The sequence below is a fragment of the Amblyomma mixtum genome, chromosome 6, assembly GCF_055824585.1.
Source record: "Amblyomma mixtum isolate Tamu chromosome 6, ASM5582458v1, whole genome shotgun sequence".
In the NCBI taxonomy this organism is placed as follows: Eukaryota; Metazoa; Arthropoda; class Arachnida; order Ixodida; family Ixodidae; genus Amblyomma; species Amblyomma mixtum.
Genome location: NC_143017.1, coordinates 150,717,193 through 150,739,875, shown reverse-complemented (window position 1 = coordinate 150,739,875; position 22,683 = coordinate 150,717,193). Strand labels below are relative to the sequence as shown.

The window sequence follows — 22,683 nt, the reverse complement described above, 5'->3', positions numbered from 1 at the left end:
TTGTTCTCGTCTTTTGCGCTGTGCTTAAGCATGATACACCAACTAGCCCGCGCATCAACTCTTACAATTCAAGAGAGCTTTTTTATGAAACTTTATGATGTGGTATTTCAGGATGCTGAAACATTATGCCGATAAAAGTGACAAGTGCGTGAATACGACGAACACCATAATATCGGTATTGAAGTGAGCCGCGTTCACTACTAGAATCTTCATTGATAAGGTAGAAACTTTGCAGCCAAAGACAGCCGTCATCCCCTTTACGTCATCCCCGTGTAGCTCACGCAAAACAACTGCTAGCTCTACTGCCACGGCGATATCTCACATGTTCCAAAGACAGCGTTCGAATGGTGACCACCTGAGTGCCGACAGCATATGCACCTTAAATGTTCACGCAGAGCTACACGCACTTTACTTACACCAGCTCCTCTTTTCAGAGCCCGGATGGTAAGCGCCCATTCCTGGCTTGAGGGGAATCCGATGGCGATGCAAGTTCGAAGAAGCGTACCTTGATGGGCCATTTGGTGCATGATTAAATAACATTCCACGTGACCATTTTGTAGTCACATGATATCACTTGAACGTGACGTCACTTTCGCGTCACCTGTTGCGTAGCATCGTGTGACATCAGCGCCGCTCACGTGGCGTTGTTGTTTGATGCCACTGCGACCATGAAGCACTCCGAGCACGCTCTCCGCTCGCTGATCACATGACTACACAACTCGTCTGGCCGGTTGAACCACGAGCGCCCTGATTGAAATTCGTCATTTATTTTATTTCATTTTCATTTTATTTCATACTGCAGATCATGCTACAGATACAAGCAGAACAAATACATATTAGATAATACAGATACACGGGCAACAAGTAAGATATTGATGAAAGAAGAACGATTTAGGAAAGGCTAAAAAGTGGGGTCATGGAGCGCGAATAACACTTGTATGCTGCCAAACTGCGCTGGCCCAAAGCATTAGAGAGAGCATAATGGCGGAATAATTTTTCTCGTTTTTTTTTGCAGTGCTTCTTTAGTCGCTGGGCGCAATGAATCGGCGATATGCAAAAAAAAAAAAAAATTGTTCGCTCCCTTCCAGAGTCTACTCCCGCAACTTCGCAGCGGTAAGAATGGATGACAGCGGCACGACAAGGTGTGCCATGCTTTTCAATTACCTACACAAACATGAAAGCTGACATTTTGTCTCATTCCAGTCTGGGCTACCTGAAGGAGGTAACTGTAACTTCATCAAGGAATAAAGCTGACCGAATACCACCACCCCTTCCGGGCTACAAACCTTAAAAAGCCAGCTGCAGAGAATAGCCCAAAAGTGAGCCGTGTTCTCGATGTTCGGGAACATTTATGCTTGAAGGCTCAAGGTCAGTGCTTTTAAATCCTCTACAGAATTTCTCGACTCTGCCGTGGCTCCATGAGAGTTCTGAGAGCAATAGCTAAAGCTAAATTATTTTGAAAAGGTGCGCGCAATGAACGAACCATATCCCATCATTAGCACGTTTTGCTACGGCTACATGTAAGTACGGAAAGCTTCCATCGCTACACCTCATTAATAAGAAAACACACGCCGAATACTTTGCCGCCATATTCATTACTCGTATCCAAAGCGTGCCCACTGATCCTTTCTGCGGCCAGGATAAACCGCGCAGCCTGAGTGCTCGGCGCCAACAGGGCTGCGGTGCCAAACACGATCGCATGTTGACGCTGTACACTCGCCGTCAAAAGTAAATGGAAGGCGATTTTGTCACAAAAAATTAATTTCTTCAAATTTAAGTCCATGCTTGTTGGTGCACAGTGCAATTCACAAAATCACAATTAGGCTACACATATGTATTCAAGGATGCATGAATTGGGGGGCCAATAATTATATTTTGTCGTGAATAATGCCTTCCATTTACTTTTGACGACACCTGTACAAACAGGCCGTGCAGGCATGGAGGTTCGCCTGGTCAGCTTGCGCCAGCGTTGCACAACAAAAGCTCCGCTTTGTGCCGGAGAGACAAGCCGGTCTACGCGTATACCCCGTGTCTCATTAAAACGGTGCACTGTTGGGAGGCTGGATTGTAGTGCAAGCTGATCAGAAATCCATGGTGCTCGCGGCGCTGTCTGAACGCAACAAATGTTTGCGGTTTTTAGGAGCCCGGGAGCGACCTATCACTACAAAAGACGATACGATATGCAGCTGCTGCAGCCAATCACGAGTCAGACCTGCTGACCAAATGTTTTCTCATTTCGGCCCTTGGTTTGCTCACACCATGTCGGGCTTAAAGAATACTGGACGAATTGTGAGGCACGGTATAGCAGTGGGCAAACAGTGAACGGGCCATTGCTACTATGTCGCTGAAAAGGCGAAGCGCTGCAGGCATCGATAGGAGCATGGCTCAAAGGAAACTTGGGGGACGTAAGCTCTGGAATCAAAAGTGGTTTATACAACGAAGAAAAAAAAGCAGCAACCAAAATACACGTACGCTCGTGGACATCAGCGAGGAGACTGTGTGGCCATGGCTATCGCTCTTCAGGGACTAGGGACGACAACTTTAGTGATAATTTCAAACAGGAGGCGGTGACCAAGTAGTGCACCTGGTTGGACACCTTCTGTTCTTGAGAGGGCGCGTGTTTGACGGTTCGCACTCAGTGAGCCTTTCGGGTACGTTTACATCCCGACTACCAAGGCCAAGCTGTTCGCCGGGACCAGGCTGCACACCAGGCCTGATTTTATCGCACTAGCAACAAGGCTTCCAATCTCGAAAAAAATCCGTTGTCTGTTTTTCCGAAGCCAGCTTCCAAAGAAGGTCCCGTATCATCGATTTCGCCGATCTTTGCCTGAAGCCTGACCTTAAAACCCTAGCTCTGAAGCGAAAGCGAAATGAAACGCGACGTGCTAGCGCACATACTTCGCATTTGGCCAAGTACAGTAAATCGACAGTAATTTTTCTAGAATTTTACAAACAATAGGATCCCTGCGCTGCGCTGTGCGATATCAGTGCACTATAAAGAGCCCCAGGTGGCCGAAATCAATTCGGAACCGTTCACTGCGTCACCTATTTCTCTCTGTCATCTTTCGTTCCCTCTTTCCTCTCTTCTCATAAGGCGCAGTTGAAGTGTCCTCCTATAAGTGAGGGAGTGAATCATTATGAAACCGGTTACAACTTTCAGCAGGTTGGAACCGCACCGCTTCTTCACGTACTTACCTGGGCAAAGTACAAGAGGGATAAGGACAAGGGACTTGGTCGTGCGCCCGTTTCCACGTTATCAGAAAAGCCAAGAAGAGCTGCTGAGCCCACAGAAGATAATTCACCGCCTTGCAAGGTTCGAGTGTGGGAGATAAGGTCAAGAGCCTCGTTTCCCTTACGAAGGCAGTTTAACGTGCTGTGTCACCTAATCGCTTACATGACTAAACAAACAAATTAATTATGCTTTATCTTTACCCCAGGGATTACTCTTTTGCTTCCTCCTCTTGTATGCGTTTAATTTATTGAGCGAAAAGCAAGCTCTGTGCAAGCAGGTTTCTCCTAAAATGAAGGGAGGGTGTTAATACACAACCCCGAATTATGCTCGACTTTGTATACGGTGTGCGTATTAATGGTTCGTTGCTTCAGAAAGTGAGCTGGTTTCTCGTTTTCATTATTCAGCATACTTTTTTCATTGCCTTATTATGTGCATGAATTGAAATTCTTCTGTATGATTCGGGTCTTGTTAAAAAATATTGGGGTTCTTCTGCACTAGCTTAAATACGAGGGGGTACCCAAAAGAAACCGGACTAAATTTTTTGGTCGGCAAAGCTTCTGTGGTACCGCGTTTTGCCACTAGGAGCGCATAGAACGAACATTCCAGAGTCAGTAAGCGGAGTGCCGTCGTTGAAAGAGGTCAGACTAGTTTAGGCAGAGTTTTAGAGTGACGACTGTTTTGTGTGAACGTCGTTTTTGCAATGGCTGATTTTCGTGATCAGCGTGCGCCGGTGAAAATCTGATTTTTGCTCGGAAAAAGTTGAATGGAAACTCTTGAAATATTAAGAAAGACGTACAAGGACGATGCTATGGGGACAACTCAAGTGTTCTTGAATCGAATCCTGAATCAAAGCAACAATCATGCCAATGGAAAACTTCAAATTCACCTCGCCTCAAGAAAGCTCGTCAGGTGAAACCAAACCTCAAAACAATGCTGATTTGTTTTTTCGACGTGAGAGGAGTCGTCCATTCAGAATTTGTTCCGCAGGGTCAGACAGTTAGCCAGGCTTTCTACTTGGATGTTTTGAAAAGATTGGGCAACAGTGTGCGGTGGAAGCGGCCAGATTTGTGGCGGTCGGGTGACTGGTTTTTCCATCATGGCAATGCCCCTGCTCACACAGCCCTGTCTCTACGACAATTTTGGACCAAAAATGGCATGACCCCTATTCCTCAACCCTCATACTCTCCCGACCTTGCCCCGTGCTACTTTCTTTGTTTCCTAGAATGAAAAAATAGGTGAATGGAAAGCGTTTCGCTAACGTTGCTGAGGTGAAGAAAAAAACGACGGAGGCACTGTCAAGCATCACAAAAGATGAATTTAAACAATGTTTTGAAAAATAGAATGAAAGATTCGACAAGCGTATCATTGCAAGTGTAGAATACTTTGAAGGAGATTGAAGGTCTGTGCTTAAAATGTGAACAAATAAGTTCGAACAAAAATAAGTCCGGTTTCTTTTGGGTACCCCCTCGTAGTCCTTCCAGGTATTTATCTGGATGCTTTTGTATAGTTATTGGAAGTATGTTTTCTTGGCTTCGACTAGAGATGTAAAATTTCAAGAAATTTTGAACGGCATAAAAAAAAAAACGTTTTTTTTTCAGGGTTTTTTTTCATGAAAAATTGGAAATTTTGCAAAACGTGACAAAAACAGATTTATTTGCAACAGCACAACGATCAATAATAATGCTCCGAAGTTCAGTCGAATATGCAGTTATAGATGACATATTGTGAAACGAACTTGTTGTTCTATTGAACCGAGAAGATCAATAATGATTTCCACTTCAGGCGAATATGGAGATATATCATATTTGTGGAACGAACTTCTTGTTCTATTGCACCGAGAAAGGGAACATGAAAACTGATCTACAAATCACTCCATATCGGACTCAGAGTCAGTGTCACTGGATGCGGCACTACGCGCAGGAGCATGGATTGAAGCTGTGTCCATAGTTACGTTCGACTGCATATACACAAGCTTTCGAATCCGTTCCCCTGAAAGCCTGTTGCGAATCTTTGTATAAACGTGTCCGAAACGTGACCAGTTTCGTTCGCAGCTGGCGGATGATGGTGGAATCTGCAGCAGTCGGCAAGCCAGACGAGTTAGCGGCTGGTTGGTGCAAAGGCCTTGCCACCAGGTAGATGGGGCCACGTGCTTCGCTGAAGACCCCTGTCCTGGACCAAATTCCTGCGGATGCCCTGTACTCTGCTACGTTGGAAATCAAGAAGCGAGGCTTGTATTTGGCTGAAACCGCTTACGTGCACAGCAGCCTATGTTATTTATGCCATGTGCGTAGCGCTGTAGAACTTGCAGCCATTTTGTTCTACTTCAGTCGTGAATTTAAGTATTAGTGTGTTTTTGAGTCAGCCTGGATCTTATATCTGACCTGGCCTTCAACCCGCGCACTCGCAGCACGAACGTTTTTAAAGCACTACCTGGCACCGGCGATGACAACTGCTCTCCAATCGCTCAACGATGCACGCTATAATGTTTTTCAAAGCAAAAACAAAAATCTAAACTAAAAGCAAGCCGTCATAAAACCTTGAAATTGCATTGTGAAATTTTCGATGTTTCTTTCCATTTTTCATCCTGTGAAAAAAACGAAAAAAAAACGTTTTTTTCTCCAAAATTGCAGTGTTTTTTTCAGGCCTTCACATCTCTAGCTTCGACCTTAAGATGAATTTCTAAGAACTGTTATGTTTTTATTGAAGAGCACGAATATATAGCAAAAAAAATATAAGGTCTCATATCACAAGGATTCCTGTACATTAACACAAAACTAGTCCTTCAGCGGCCGACCGATATAATTAGGCTTCGCGAACACTCTTAAGGCTTGACCTCGCAATTTGCTCTAGTCAAATTTCCTACGACCACCGTTGTTCACGCTGCTGTACATGAGGCTGTGCACGAGGTTGTTCTGGTAAGCCTTAATTCACAACCAGCGCAGAAGACAATGAGACCAGGCCAATAATTTCGGTCAACCGATGGGCTGCAGTGAAGCGAGGGAAGCATTCAACTACTGGATTCCATTAAAGCAACTTGGTAATTGGAAGGGCCCAAAATGTTAAGGAAATTTTTTAGACACACCTTTCATTATTTTTCTGTTTTGGGAGAAGAAAGGGTTCTGTCCAGAGAAGACTCAGCGTTCCTAAGTATAATTCCCAGAGCATAGTTCCTGCTCGTTTCACTCATCCTTTGCGGAGATAACCAGACACGCAGGCGTAATAAAAGCTCCTATGAAATAGAGGGAAACCAATGAAGCTGCGCAGATGGTAGTGTCATACAAGTCTGTACGAACAAGCAACACAATCAACCAAAGTTGAAACTGGTGCATCGAATCCTGAATTTGTCATTTTCGGCGACATATTTCTAAAGCTTCAGAAATGCAACTCGAGAATGGGCGAATATTCAAAACATCGCATCGTCTTCCATTTATTGCCTCTTTTCGCAGGAGTGCGAACAGGCGCATACTCTAAGCCGCAGTGAGGCCCGTAAGCAAAAGTACCCCGGATGCAGCGACCAACCCTGGTTATGATTTTCGTAAGCATGACGCAGACCGAGAACTGGAGCACACCCAGAGCTGTATGTCTAAGACCTCAAGTGTAGGAATCTATGGGCTCGGAAAGCGCATTTGGGTCGGTACCACAAAGAGCGAAAAACATCATTTCATAATGTGTTTGGTGCCCACGATGCGTTCCGTTCCATTTAGGTTACTTTAGCTTTTGATGTTCAAGGTACCAGAAAAGCGAATAAAAGAATTTAGGGGTTATCAATTGGACTGACGCGGAGAAATCTTTCACTCGCCAATCTATTCCAATTTTGATACCATTATCTTTCACTGATCGATCTATTTTAATTATGATTATATTCCAAGTTTGATTCTGTTTTTATTTCATTTATACTTCTAATCATGACTTTTATGTATTTTTGTCAATTTCGGTCAGTTTCGTTTTGATGAGTCATATTCATTATTTCTGCGTCATTCTTAGTAAGTTTCATTTTTGTGAGTCATTTTTATTGCAGCCTCTCCATTCTCTCCCATACAAGTGAAGAGGAAGCCCTTTAGCCACCTTCAACCTGGCATTAGTGGCAGGTGAGTAGAGGGAAATCGCCCTTAACACCCCCTGACAACTGTGCACGGCATTTAGAATGTGGAAGGAGGAACTCTCTCTGAACACCAACTGGCGCTGTTGGAAGGCGAAGACTTCACACAGACGCCGACGTCGCCGCTGCCGACGCCTGACCGTCTTGACTATCAAGGCCCTCTTTATGCTATCACATCAAAACATTTGCATGACGAACACTGTGGTCCTCCAACGCTCTTCTATAGAAGGTAGCGTTTGGGAATAGAAACCTCCTAAGGTGTAAACTGAACGAGTGGTAAATTTTTTCAACGTCATTACATGCATCTTAATATTTCTGCTTTAACTTTTCAGAGAAATGCAGTAAACATTTTTTTGTTCTTATATTTGACACAGCACTTGAGCCTAGCGTCCTCAGAACGCTTTACATTTGAGTCGTTCTCTCTCCATGTGAGCCTGTGTTCTCGATTTTATTGCGTCTGCTGAATACGCTCCCGGCTCTCATCGAGCTCCACGGACGTGTCCCTGTACATGATGTGGGCTTTCTTTACTATTAAGTGTTTGCATGCCTCTACTTAAATGCACATCGAGCATAGATGCTCCTTCCGGTTTGGCCCTCCTATACCATCTCTTTTAAACATTTGTCCCACCTTCCACTAAAGGAAGCACAAATGCGGCTGCAGGTGAAAACTGTGGAGCCGTCCGTGTCAACACACTCCGTATGGACGGCGGCGAATGGCGAAGAATGTTCGTGCGTGGCCTGTCCGGTGAACCAAATGCCACAGGTGAAAACATCGTCTAGAGCGTCTGCGCGGCCTCCAGGAGCCTGTAGTGGCGCGTATCCTTTTCCGGGCAGCTGTACTCGAGCGCCACGTTGGTCTCCCCGAGGAAGACGTACCCTTCCTGGACGTGCTTGGCGAGCAGTTGGCGCTTTCGCGCGATGCGCACCATCTGAGCCACTTTCCAGACGATGAACAGCACGCAGACGCCGGCCGCCGAACAGGCCAGCGCGATGAACACGTGCTGGGTGTCGAAGTGCCACCTGCACATCACAGGGGGCGCACCGTTCGTCAAGCATGGCTTTAACTGCAAAGCCCGCCAAGCCAGTGGCGGACCCAACTGTGTCCACTCCGTTGTAGGAATGTACAAGGCAGTCGGTGGCTCTCGGGAATGTCATTTTTGATCCTATCATAAACTACACTCTTAAGAGAAAGGAGTAAAAAGGAAGTAAGCTGTCCTCTGGCGCACACTCTTTTATAAAATGAAGTGCGCTATAAGGCAACTTACTCTCTCATTACTCCCGTACAAGCGCATTCGTGTTTAGAGCGTAGACTACTCGCAAATGTACTATTGAGGAGAAAAGTGCAGAGTACAGCTGAATGATTTGCCGGTGGCTTCAGAAGACATTTGGGGAGGTGAAATCCGGACTCGCTTGCTATATATTGTTGTAGTGAACTTACGTCATTGATGTCAATAATGTCAGCTATACTGTACATTTATTTTAGCGTTTCCTGAAGATTTTTGTCTCTGGTAGTATAGCCTGAAAAGGATTCAAACAAGCACCATTATCGCTGCTAATAGGCTCTTAATTTATCTGCTCATTATCCTAGCTGCCGTAACGAATGCCTCCTGATATGCCAGCCCGAAGCAATGTCTTTTGCAGTGCCGATGACACTACCCGCACCATTCTTTCCTTATTCCCTTCCGCACTACTGGGGGGCTTGGCTAGCGTAGGCGTAGCTAGACGAGCAGCTGGCCAAGGTTCTCCAAGCCTAGGGCATTTTCATCATTTAAGATGTGCCATTTAATGAGTTGAATTCTCTGTTTCTCTCTTCAGTGCTTCAACGCTTCAAATTCAACAACCTGCAATTAAGAGCTCATTTGCACTTTTGCTGGAGGCATCGCAAATGTCAGTTCCTGACACATTTTCCCTCGACACACCTAACATTAAGTACCCAGCTGTTCTCTCCACAATTTCTTTTAAAAAAAAAGAAAGCACGCTACTCCAGCAGCCTGACTTGGTCTATCAAGATGTTTGGCATGTCGAAATCAGCGCTCCGCTACGGTGGCCATGCGTACTGCTAACATTCTCACGCTTCACTGGAGCGGATTTGCAGTTTTTATTTCAACACGCATTATGCCACGTACGTATTTCAGCACAGATGAGGTGTATGATTTGGTTGTGCCATTGTGGTTTTTTGGAGGCATGCAGCCGCGTAGACTAGAGCATCGATAAAAATAATAGAAAAGGACTGTATAGGCCTGCGGCTGCAAAAAGTTGGAGCCTACATGCTAGGTAGCACTCTTTACCGCTGGTATACAATTTGGTTTAAAGCACCAAACCATATTTGTGATTAGGTCTTATGAGGCTTTTGTTAAACACCTTGTAGGGTCAGTTCGCCTTAAAATGTTTTTTTTTTTAATTAGGGCACGTCCTTTGGGAGACAAAAAAAAAGATACTACGCACTTTTTTGTAAGTTTGTGTTCTATTTGAATGCCTGCTTTAGTGTGTGATAAATACATCACAGACTGGTTGAGGTAGGCTGATTCCACGTTTCTTTTATGGTAGAATTCTTCATTTTTATTGCTGTTTAAGCAGCACAGTAAGAAAAAATAATTACGTTTGCATGTGTTTCAACAGCCTCGTCACCAAAAGTAAACTTTTGTATGTTCGAGGATAAGGCAAATGGAGGCCCTATAATCAGCGAGTGGATACTCAGTTGCATCCACCCAAGCGCAGCCATACGTCTAGCAAGAAACTTCGTAGTTAACTGGTCCGGGGTTCGAACCCGGGACCACCGCTTCACCGGAGCAGTCGCTCTACTAACCGAGCTAACTGGGACGGCTAGCTTGTGGTACGGCAAGAGCGAATTCTTCATCAATAACTATCCAGCAGCCTATAAAATTACTTGACAGGAAGGAATTTTTCCTCACGCATGCGGAGCAATTTCTGGTATTTTTGAATGTTAATTATTGCACTAATTCTAAGCACCGGCCATGCTTTTGAATTAAATCTCACGGCAGCACTCCCAATCCATCATTTTTGTGTATTTATAAAAAATATCTCTCTTTGTGCTCTTTGTTCATAGGAAATTGATATGAGTAAATCAGGAAAACCTCTTTGATGGCCTTTTAAGTATAGTATAATTCTTAATGTACCCGTAATTTTTCGATGGTAAGTATGCTGAATATCGAATGATTAATGCGTTTAAGTTCTTTTATAAAACAAATTGATTAAATCTTTATAACTTCGCTCCTTTAACAAGCACAGAAAGGGACTATTCAATAATTATATTTATGGATGCTGTTCTCTCACTGAAAGAAATACACACTTATGTTATCCTCTACATATACTCGCATTATATTGGTTTATCTAGATATACGAAAGTTTGTTAAGTAGGAGGTAGATAGGTTCTTAATTTTGGCGACTTATTTTGCGTTCTTTACATAGTACTAAATAGGGCTATAAATACTATACATCTATGAATCCTATAAATCTATTTATGAGTCCTATAAATCTTATAGTCCTACATTCTCTCCGAGGTACTGAATATTGAATACGAGCCCATTTTGCTTATTTGTAATGCAAAGAAAGCTCACAAAACCTTTTATTATGTGCGGTGCTCTGAAGCTCCCCAAGCTCGCTTTGTGTCAACCGTTTTTCCTGCTGCAATTGAATAACTTCGTGAGGAAGAACAGGACATGTCAGCAAAGCTAATGCTTTTTACAAAACAAAATTTCTAAACTGCTATCGTAGCATAGCAGCATATGTATAGAGCCCTCCGTTTTGCTGTCAAATCTGCAGTTTGTTTTTTCGTTTCGCCCCTTAAATCAGATTATGTAAGCATCGAATAAAATCCAACTTGCACTCGAAAAGTCGCCTTCCCGAAAATTTGGTTTAGCAGAGGAAACTGTGCAAGGTACCGTATGGGAAGGGGCAAATACAGGAATTTTAAAGCTGCTTCTGCAGGTAAGTGGTGGTGATTATAAATATCTTTGAAACTGTTTTGAACAGTGGCGTACCTTAAGTACAGTGCGGCACTGATCCCACATCTAAATGAAATTACTGCATCCAACAATACCCCACAGTCAATCACACTGTTGTATTGCAGTTTTGCATTCCAGATAACATCTGCTATGTGTGGAATGCCCTTGCAGTGAATATGTAAAGGCAGGCAGGTTTATCTTGGGCGCGAACACTCTTCACATGCACGCGATAGTTTAAGCGACAGAATACTAAAATTAGTAAGAATTAAGGTGAAAAATGTGGATTTTCGAACATTTGTTATGTATAGCCTGCCATTTGCACCCTGTGAAAGGAGTTAACAAATTATAAAGCATTTTCTCCTGTAGCGAAATAAGCGATGATAGCTTATTTTTCTCATCCTTAAAAATAAAAACAAAAACAAAGTTCTTACTTGAAAAACCGATGTGCACAACGTATTCAATTTGGAAACAAGCTTACGATGTTAATTAAAAAAAAAGGAAACGGATGGTCTTAAGTATATACTGCCAAGTAACCTTTCGTTCCACAAAGCCAAATACACTCCTCAAGGCACGTGTCTTTAGGCAGCTGGTTAATACGGCATCAGTTTTTTTTATGCATTCGATTGTCACAAGAAAAACTAGTAGTGACAGGAAGAAAATTGTTACAAAATTTCCCTCTGCCAGCTTTATTTAGCACCAGGAGCAAAATGCATAGTTTGTGCAGTGATGGACGATAGGGCTTGCTAACTTTCGTCAGTAGGAACGCTTCTGTTATTGCACACAGGACAAGCGCAGCAGCTCTAAAGAGTGACAACCAACAACGTAGTGAAAACAAAAATTGGGGTCGTCTTCATGCGTCTCTCTTATGTGTAATATTTGGCGCCACTTCACCTCCTTGTCCAGTGCCACAGATGCAACGCCGGATACCGCATAGCCATAGCTTCTTTTTTATTATTGTTTACTCGTGGCGGTCAAGCATTATTCACATTACTCCTCATCTATGCCTTCAATTGAAGGAAGACCACGCTGTGTCAGCTCTAAACCATTCCACAACTCTGAGAAGCCACAAAACGCAGTTGCAGCTATGCTAAAGTGAAAATATAAACGTAGTGATGAAATGAGTAGTGCCCTGCTGTTCGCGGAAAGAGATTGGCAGCTGAAGCGTTCACTGACGGTAGATGGCCGTGGCGTATGGGACGTATACGTAAAGGGCTCGTATCTGTTCTTGAATTTCACAGACATCCTGCAAACAAAGGGCTAACGAACTAAGTTTGAGGATTTTTTTTTATCTGCAGTTTTTTTCTCTCGCCATTCCGTCAACACGAGCGGTGAAATACAAGCGTTTAAGCTAGCAAAACCCCGCGAGCAGTCAAGGCGTTCCAACTTTACATAATTAGCTTTAATTTTTATATATATTCACATGTATATGGCATTCGCGAACCAGCCGCAAACGTAGTTGCTCCTTTCTTATCTCATGGATCGATTCCTTCCGACAGGACCTTTATCAAGCGTGAGGATTTTGTGCCTTCGACGCAGAATCATCCACAAAGACACCCACAAAGCTTTGTATGGAAACTCGCCTGCTCTCTGCGTCCGACAGCTAGGACCGGAAAGCTCAGCCCAGTCAGTTTTCATGGGTGTTGTCCTACATGGCAGCTAGGCGCAATTTATTTTAGACCCAACCGCTACCTTCTACCGTCCCTGCACAGGGGGCATAGTTTTCTGGCTTTTGTGCTCATCTAAGCTAACTTACAGTCTATCGTACGTCTCTCCATTTTTCACAGCCAACGAACAAACGAGATTTCACGCGGCGTGTTGGCATGCGAACACGCAGAATTTCACCTCGAGGCCCGATGCACTGTAGACACGCAGAATCCAGTCAACAGACGCAGTCGAATTTAGGTTTCAAAGCCACTTCCTCTTCATTTACCCCTAGACGTTAATAGCTGTTTTCCCTCTCACTGTAGACGTTCAAGGAATAATCGTCATAGATCTCAATTGCAAATTCCACTCACCAGTCGCTCGTAGCCGCCATATTGCCGCCAGTTCCGGTGCGAATATCCTCCGCGTTAGCACTGTTTCGCCTGCTACGCCATGCCCTTGCACGGCGCACCTATCTGGCCCGTCGGGCTTTCCAGCTTCACCGCCGCAGCGTTTTGTTCGCGTGCGCAGCAGACGTGGAGAGGGAACGAGCAAGATAGAGAAAAAAAGAAAACGAATCGAACAGCGCACAGTCTGGTGTTCGCAGCTGCAGCGCATCTTTATCAGCGTTGCAGCGCAGCCACGCGAAAGAAGGAACGAGAGAAGAGGTGAGGAAAGCCGCGGCAAAGGCCGACGGCACTGCCACACCGCTGTAAACACACGCTCGCGCGGCGACGCGAGCGCGATTGTGAGCAACAGCTAGCGAGCGAGTGGCAGACCCCGGTCGACTGCACAGCTGGCGAGCTGTAGCCTGGGCTTCCATTGTTACCTTGCCAGCGGGAATTTCTTCTTGAGGGCCTGCATCTACACACTGAGAGTCCATTCTTGTTGTGGTTTTATAAGCTCGACTACTACAGCAGAAGCAATGCGAGATTATCGCAGATCCGGAAGCACGTACAAAAAACAAAAGCACGAGAAGTCTGGAGCAATGGGAATGTCTTTCACCGAACGTCGGCTACTACTGTGTTCCGCCGCATAACAACAAGGCTGATTTCCTATTAGCCTTGTTCTGAGCCAACCGCGGTAATCCTATCCTTGGAAATTTCTCCTCGTTTTGTCATGCTCGACCACCATACTAGAGAAGGATTGACACGGGTTGGTTGGTTGATGTTGACGGAAAGTATGTAACAGCACTAAGACGGCACAAAGACAAAGAGGCACACACTTGCGCTGTTTTCCTTTCTCGTCCCGTTTTAGGGTTGCTACACCCTTTATCTCGGCCACCATAACCACTTCTTATCATCATTTTATGACTGTAAGGCAGTACCAGGTCATGCTGTAACTACTTGCACTAGATTGAAATGCTCCCGTATTACTTCAAGTGCCTTTCTACTCATTGTTGCAATTCAAAGATCCGGACAATTTGTTTTTAATAATAAAAATTACCTATCCCTTTGCACCCCTTTTCTCTCTCGCAGCAATTGAAAGAAACTTCTATACAAAGTGATTCGCTAGCGACTCCGTAAACGCATATATTTTATGGTTTAAAACACTTGCTAAGGGCTAGGTGGCTCTGCATATGCGAAGAGTAGCTCTGCTACCTTGTGTATGCGCGGCGCGTCTGGGGTTAAATCCTGGGCGCAACGCGAGAGCGTGATTAATTAGTGTTGTACTGCTGTTTTCTACCAGATCCCTCCGTCAATCGCTTTCAGGTAATTAGGAAAAGAAAAGAAAGAGAGAGCGGAAAGTTTTCTTTTTAGTACAGGGCCTAGCGTTATGCTAGGCGAAATGACTCGACGAAGACACCGAGTATCGTCGGCACGACAAAGACAACAATTTAGGTTGCGCATGGCGGCGCTCTTAGTTGCCTCCTGCGCGCAGCACTCAAGGCGCTATCGCGAGCGGAAACGGCTTCACGGCGGGGGGCTATTCACACTCTGCACACTTGGCTTTGTCCGATAAACGACAAGAGCTTCTCAATTGTGTGAGATGTCGGGAACAGGGCAGCTCGTGTTGTGTGCCGTCCCCTTCATTACTGTCATCATAATCATCATCGACGTCGGCCCACTTTTGCTCGCAGTTGAGAGAGCCCTCTCCCGTGGGCTAATTAAACATGTTCTCTGCTAGCTGCGGTCCACACCCGCACCTGACTCTATGCTACCCACTGCTACGTTTGCCTTACCTTGAAAGCCACTTGGCTACCTTAAGGAATACTCAAGGCAACTGGATCCAGTTATTGTTATCAGTAAAAATTGACTGTCTGTTCTTTCTGGCTATTTTTCACTCTTGTACCGAAGCAAAAGACAGGATTTATCGGACCAAAAGAAAAAATGGGTTTAGAAATTTTCCCGCTACGCGATTTAGACTTGTGACATCATTGCTGGAAAGGACGGGTAGCCTACGTTTTGAATTGAAGGGCGGTGTAGCGTAGCCTCTGGGATCCGTGTTTGGAAGATCTCAAAGTATGCATCTTAGTTTTGAAATCGGCCGCTGATGTCGACACCTGTTCTTTATTTTATGATATTCTCTACATTATTGAAGCTGCGTTTTCGTTGAGAGTGGTAACTTGTGATAAGAACGTGGTGCACTATAGGCCCCGGCTCCGCCGCGCTGGCTCAGTGGCTGTGGTGCTCGACTACAGACCCGAAAGACGCGGGTTCGATCCCGGCGGAGGAGGCCGAATTTAGATGAAGGCGAAATTCTAGAAGGCCGTGTACTGTGCAATGTCAGTGCACGTTAAAGAACCCCACGGGGTCGAAATTTCCGGAGTCCTTCACTATGGCGTCCCTCAGCCTTAGTAACTTTGGAACGTTAAATCCCCATAAACCATTACTTCTAACTGTACTCAGTATCCCTTTAAGGAACCATCAATTACCTGTTCTCTACATCACTTACACCGCCTACGTCCTTTTCTTCTTCTTGATTTCACCTGAGATATTACTATCCCGTATGTGTTCACTACTCCACTCTGTTCCCTACTTGCCTAAAGTTGACCCTATAGTTCTCCTTTCTCCTTTCCGTGTTGTGCACAATTTCATTATTCATTTTAGTTATCCTCCAAGTTTCGGCGCCATACGTCTGTACTAATATGAGACCATTACTATACATTTTCCTTCTGAAAAATATTGGCAAACTGCTATTCATGACCTACGAGTACTTGCCAAATGCCCCCCCACTTTATTTTTTTCTTGTAAATTTTTGCCTCGCTATCGTGTCGTCATGCCTGTGTCCAAAGTCGCGCTCACAGCAGGAGGGCACAACACAGCGCTATTGTATCTCGTCAGTTTGCGCTGCAGCTACGGACAGCGAAAAGGTTTGAGCAGGTTGGTGGCACATGCTCTGGGAGGAATGGAATTCAGGAAACAACTTGCCCAACAAGTTTGCCCAACACGAAGCTGGCTCAGTATCGGTCACAGTTTGTTATAGAAGGCACTTGCCACTGTCCTAATTAGCTATGTAAAAATAGATTACCAACCTTTGAGTCATTCAACATCCTTGCGCGAATAAAGGCAACAAATGCAATAACGACGTAGACCGTACGGAAAACGCGCTAACTTTCCAGCGGTTTGCTGACGCTTCTAGGACGGCTAGTTGGTCCTTTTGCATGGCACAGGGTAATGGCGCTAAAAATTCACTTGTGCTTCCAGCCACACAGGAAATGAAACCGGCAATGCAGGCGCTTGCCTGAGTTGTTACTCCAGAGCGCATTCACAAATTGCTCTATACATTTTTCTGTTTTGTACTAAAAATTCTTCAGTTGATGGTAATAGCGCTTCTCGGCTGTTTCTTCATTTTTGTCGCTGGAATGAAAAGTGTGTTATTTTGCGTGGTTGCTGCATATCATGCTAGTGGTTTATTTCCTGCATGGCTTATAGCCTTAACAACGCCTTCTTTTACAATACGGGAACCCAATCTCCTTCATTTATTTGCAATGCAATAAAATATTAGCATGCGTAATTCTCATCATTATGTAATTTATACTCTCCGCTATATGCATTAAAAGAGATATTATTAGGTGCAGTCAATGCAGTCACAGCCTACACAGCCTCGACTACATGCCTCGTCGACATGAGCTGAGAAGGGAAGAGAAATAAGGGGCTCGTAATGGCACACGTACGACGGAAGTCAACAGTCACCGAAACTGAGGGTTTGGAACCCACCGGCTTCTGGTGGTTGTTTTATTTTCTAATTTCTAAACAATTATTTTTCAGCGATAAATAGTTCCACTATTAATTTACCATTGATGAACACAACAAATTAAAACACGTCAACATCACAGTCACTTCTCTCAAAGCTCTGAAAAGAAATCTGGGCTTTCCAGCTGGCCCCTCTGCAGGCAGGATTACAGGGAGGTATTTTAAAGAACCATTAGGCCGTAATCGTACCCTCTGTGATAGAAAAAATGTTCAGAAGTCGGTTGGGGAGAAACGTTACACGCTTTCCCACTATACTTACTTCCCTGAAGGTGGAAAAAATCCTCTCCGCCTCTTCTCTCAAGTTGCGCTGCGGCCGCTGCTTGTAAGGCCAAGTGAGAAGTTTTGAACGTGCAATTAGAAAAATTAATAAAGTCTGAAAGGCTGGTACGAGGTTTGTGATCAAATTGACGTTTTTTCTTGTTTTGCGAAATATATACGTCACAGACAGCGAGATGGAGCTGGCAATGAGATTAAATGCTGCGAAGAGAAAGAACAGGATGCATTTCGGTGACTTTATTTTAGCTGAAATCGTACAACATTCATGATATGACCAGTGTCAGTGAAAACAGTGGGCGACAGCGCGTTACCTGCGCATGTCGCGGGAGAAGACAGCCGCTAAATCAATCCGACTACATTTACAAAATACGAACGAGTCCACTACGATACAAGCTTCGGAAGGAGCTGCGTGAAAAAGGTTTGTGTCAACATGGTTATTTTTTTTTACTTCTTTCCTTATCAGATATCTACATCCATTACTCGCGTGAACTGTTCTTTCTCGTTGACCACGTTTCTGTGCGGTCGGTGAACAACATCCACTATCCTTCCATCAATGTCAACAATCGCAAAAAGGTTCTAAAAATAGCATTCAACCTGCAACAAAGGGAAGGAAGTAAGTTTTTTTTTTCTTGTCAGTATATCAAGTGGGAAGAAGTACTTTCTTTTTTTTTCTACTATTTCTACAATTTTTCTTGAATAACATTTAGCCAAAGACGTGACTGTACACTGTAAAAGAATTCTGCAACACTTATAACGCTCATCTCTCTCTCTATCCCTCTGTATTGTAAGATTACAAAGAAAGCTGCAATTACAGAAAGCAAGAAAACGATTGTCAATGTACCGGCGTTTTGTTTTTTTTTGTATTTTACGAAAACGATTCTGCTCGGCACAAAGTTTGGTGAAATCAGCAAAATTTTTATAATAGCCAATTTCTATATAACCGGGAACGCAGAACTTCATCATATGACAAGGATTATGTTTATGTAGATAGACATGCTTTCTGATAAGGTACAACTTTCAAGGACAAACTTCCCTTTGCACACTGGTAGCATAATTTCGGTATTCTTGCACAGCAAGTGGAAATCGCCACATGATGGTGCTGCATTGCAGGAGCTTTGTCTCTGTTAGCTAATCTGCACATCTTAGATGACTGTTGTCACTTTATTCAACCAAAACCTGTATTTTATTCGGACCGAAGCAGCTGAATTTTCACTTCTTTCGGCTCTTTCCTTTTAACCTGGCGCATCACTTCTGTTATCACTCTGGCGTCCCAACGTACTCGCTCTCTCTATCATGCCAGCTGATAGAAATATTGTCACTCCAGGTCTTTTTTTTAAACAAGCGGCCTTTCTTACAATGGGCTGAGCAATAAGTATAATGTCAGCGTTCCGCGCTAAAAGATATAGAGCGAGAAAAAGCTGTAAGCAGGTAAGCCAAACTGCATCTCAGTTCTAGTCTTACCTCGATTGATTGGTGCAGGGCTAAAGTTAATGAGAAAGCTGATCATTACTTTAGAAACAAAAGCAATGCTTTACGGCTTCATTCAGAACAAACTGCCTAATTAACATCACAAGAATTTCCAGTATCCCCCACAGTGGGTCGGCTTTTCAAGTGAAGGTTGAAGTAAGAGTTCTGTTCCGGAATTCTTTCACAGTGCATATCACTACCAACAGTGCATAACACAACCACAGTTAGATTTTTAAGCTTATCACGCACACCGTTGAGTAATACGTAATACGAAGGTGCTGACGAACACGTGTTGTGTATCTATACAGCAGCGACTGGTGCTTCATTAGTCCCTTGTTTGTCGCTTTTTGCTTGGAGTCTTGTTTTCTAGCAAAAACGAGCTTAGAATAGTTACGCGCAAGGTGCGCTTTGAGAGAGGGGCGGCACGTCCTAGCGTTTTAACACGTTTCGGGGAAAGAGTAGCAGTATACAGGCAAACGAAGGAAAGGGCCGGCATAAAGGCAGGGTGTGGATTCTGGAGCTCGGTTGGCTACAGGCTGGAGTTCAGGTGTCGGAGAAGGCGGAAGATTCGGTGAGGTGTTGTCACGGGTATCGAGGGTGTCAGGGTCTGCACGCTGTTCAGCGGGCTTTCTTACAGCTTGACACTGCAATGAAGAAAGAAAGAAATATGCGTTGGCCACCAAACCGCACCCATTCGGAACTCCGTGGGTTAATGCCCATATATGCAGAATTGGTCATTCTCTACTTAACATTCATATATGGCGGGAAGTCCTCATGCTACTACCAGCGCAGTGGCTCAGTGTTTAAGCGACGCCCCACTGCGCTGGCAGGTGGCTGTTTCTATCACAGCCACCGGTAGCGATTGTGCGACCCATGTTGCTCCTCCCGAGCAGCTTTTCAAGCAGCTAGCGCGCGCTCATCCGAACTTACACGAGTAACTTTGTGGGCAGAAAGTGTGGACACTTTCTGTGCACGCCTCGCTTGAGTCAAGTAATGCTTAAGCAATAATAATGCGTCTCTTGACACATATATCGCCAAAGGAAGATTAAGGTTCTCCTGTACAGTCTGCCTTTCGTGACGCTGCGGTACGCCGATTGGGAGTTACCAGATGATTTTCGAGGATTTGCCCCGTCTGTTGGTCTATCGCTGGTGATCGCTATCTCCTCAGCCTCAGGTACGGGAAAGTTCTTCTAGGTGGCTCTAACGAAGTCACGCGAATTGGCGTCGGTCACTGCCGCCAGCAAGGCTCTACTGCTGTTGGACTGTCTAGTACCGTCCACATATGTGCGGTGAAGGTCAGCTATACTTCTTTGCTGTATTGTTTTAGATCTGGCAGCTCTTCTGCATTGGTGCAGGGCGAGGTGCATACGGCAAGGAATGGTACAGAGCGTGTAGCTGGCCTTGATCTGGCACTAAACGTCTCCTGATTCCCTCGCTTCCTGATTTTGCCAAGATTTGGTTAAGTTAAAGAGCGGACTAAAGCAAATATCCTGTTACTTTCGGAGCGGTACAATGAGAATATTAGTTAAATACAGAATTCTAACTCTAACTGATCAGTGACATCAAACTGAACAAAGAAAAAAGTTTTCAGTCTAGGCACTCGCCTGTTGAACACGCTTTAGGTGTGTTTAGATTGGATATCAGCATAATCATGGTGTTATTGCACAAAAGCGAATAGTAATCAGTAATCAAAAAGCAGCAACTAATGAATAAATTTAAATATAATGACAGTTAATATACCGCATGTTTTTGGCCTAATTCAAGCGGAATGAACACTTTTTCCCTTCAACATTCCGCTTGCTATACACAAGGGACACTTCGTTTTCGGTTAAAACCCGATTTTACTCCTTCCTTGCACCCCGAACAGATTTCTTACCACGTTCACTACTTCATGGGTGACCGGTGGGTAACGTCATTTAGTCACGCTTTGGAGCCGCGAATAATGTGTCAGTCGATAAAGCCGTGGTACAGCTGGTATTTTCCACGGAGCCCACGAAAAACACACGCGCCAGGTGGCTATTTCCAGATGTACACGGTTCAAAGAAACTAGCGTCGCCACAAGTTAACCGATGGGCCACGCCGCAACCAATAAAATTTGAGGATAGCACACCGGTAGATCACGACGCACAGGGATTAGAGATCCGAAAATCGGTGCTGCGGCGAACGTGCTAAAAATCGAGTTACACCCAATTTCTACATAAAGATATCCTTCTAGAGAACACACAAGGGCAAGGGACTGAGGGGCTTGTTAATGTATAAGTATATAGCTGAAGAACTTGGGCTTTCCGGCAAAAAAGCTTAAGACACCGCACTAAAATGAGCAGAAATACTGAGCTTATTTCATACCAGTATTTGAGCTCATCTCGCTTCCTTAAGCTTAGTTTAGCGCTTTTAATTTATTATGTGCCGTAATTTGACGATAAGTTAATACTGTTTTGAAGCAAGAAGCGAAAACACAAGTACTGACCAGGCGTTTATTCGGCACTACTGTATCAAGCGCTTTTTAGGATAACGACTTCCTGCTTCAGGGCGCTTAACCCGAAAACGAAGGACGCCGTATAAGCAGGGGCAGTAAAAAAACTCAGGAGCACTTTCATGTCAGAAACAATTAAATGTTCTGTGCGTACTGGCTAACGTTAAATAAATGGAATCGCGTAATGAAATCGCGGAAATATGTTAGTACGCGATGACTACTCGCGCCCTTAGCGAAGTGACGAAGAATCTGAATGCAGCAAGTGTTTACTCAGACTCTGGCTGCAGCGACACGGTGCGTCACACGTAAAATTCGAGAGACTTCCGCTTTGTCTCCTGTCTATAATGTCCGTGGCTCATGGCGCAAGCTTTGAGCTATTGGCTTCTTTCCCGCCAGCTTCCAATGATCCCTCAGTCGTCTGTGACGCATAAGAGAACGTAAAAGGTTTCATGGTTTGAGGCGGCTGTTAGAAACTGCCTGGAATATCTTTATTTTACACTGCCTGCTGTTGCTCTGCCACAGCGATTATTCAAATTCATTTTGGAGACAAAGGTGATTAGTGTCACAGTTCTCTGTCTTAAAGTTCCTCTCTCATTGCTTGTACGAGCGCTTTGAAACATGTGTGGCTGCTGCCATCGGCACTTGTCTTCCATTTCAGTAAATATTAGAACAGTATTCGAGAAGCCGGAAAATTATTCGTTATTAGCCCAACTTTTGTCAAAGTTCTTATTCTTGAAGGTATTTACAACATTCCTTTAAAAAAGCACACACACACACACACACACACACACACACACACACACACACACACACACACACACACACACACACACACACACACACACACACACACACACACACACACACACACACACACACACACACACACACGCGCGCGCGCACACGCACACGCACGCACACACACACACACACACACACACACACACACGCACACACACACGCACACACACACACACACACGCGCGCGCATATTAGTTGCATTTGAATATTTCTGCACATGGGTCCAGGTTATTTATTTATTTATTTATTTATTTATTTATTTATTTATTTATTTATTTATTTATTTATTTATTTATTTAGGAATACTGCAGAGTCGCCTGACTCCAAGCAGGAGTGGACACAAAAAACAAATACAAGAATCAAGAATACACGAATACAAGAAACAATACAAGAATACAAGTACAACTTCACCCCGGCATTTTCAGGTTTGTAACGAACTCTTGCCCACTGGGACTGTTGACAATATTCCTAGGTAATTTATTCCAAGCGCGCATGGTTCCCGTATGGTGGTGGTATGGTAAGCGCGTATGGTG

At 44.3% G+C, this 22,683-nt stretch overlaps 2 protein-coding genes across 2 annotated transcripts in view; both read right to left on the bottom strand.

Annotated features, from left to right (window-relative positions):
* Positions 1-6,634: 6,634 nt before the first annotated feature.
* Positions 6,635-13,648, bottom strand: LOC149340764 (uncharacterized). The gene is made up of 2 exons (XM_089549615.1): positions 13,312-13,648; positions 6,635-8,351 (listed from the first exon to the last, which is right to left on the bottom strand). Exons 1-2 carry the CDS (start codon positions 13,329-13,331, stop codon positions 8,108-8,110), a joined length of 264 nt encoding a protein of 87 aa, XP_089405741.1. The 5' UTR covers positions 13,332-13,648; the 3' UTR covers positions 6,635-8,107.
* A 5,733-nt stretch (positions 13,649-19,381) lies between these two features.
* The window catches only part of LOC149340763 (uncharacterized), a 102,802-nt gene continuing 99,500 nt past the window's right edge, over positions 19,382-22,683 (bottom strand). The window contains exon 12 of the mRNA XM_089549614.1: positions 19,382-19,520. The gene's annotated coding sequence lies outside the window, so the exon portion shown is untranslated. The remainder of the gene's footprint in view (positions 19,521-22,683) is intronic.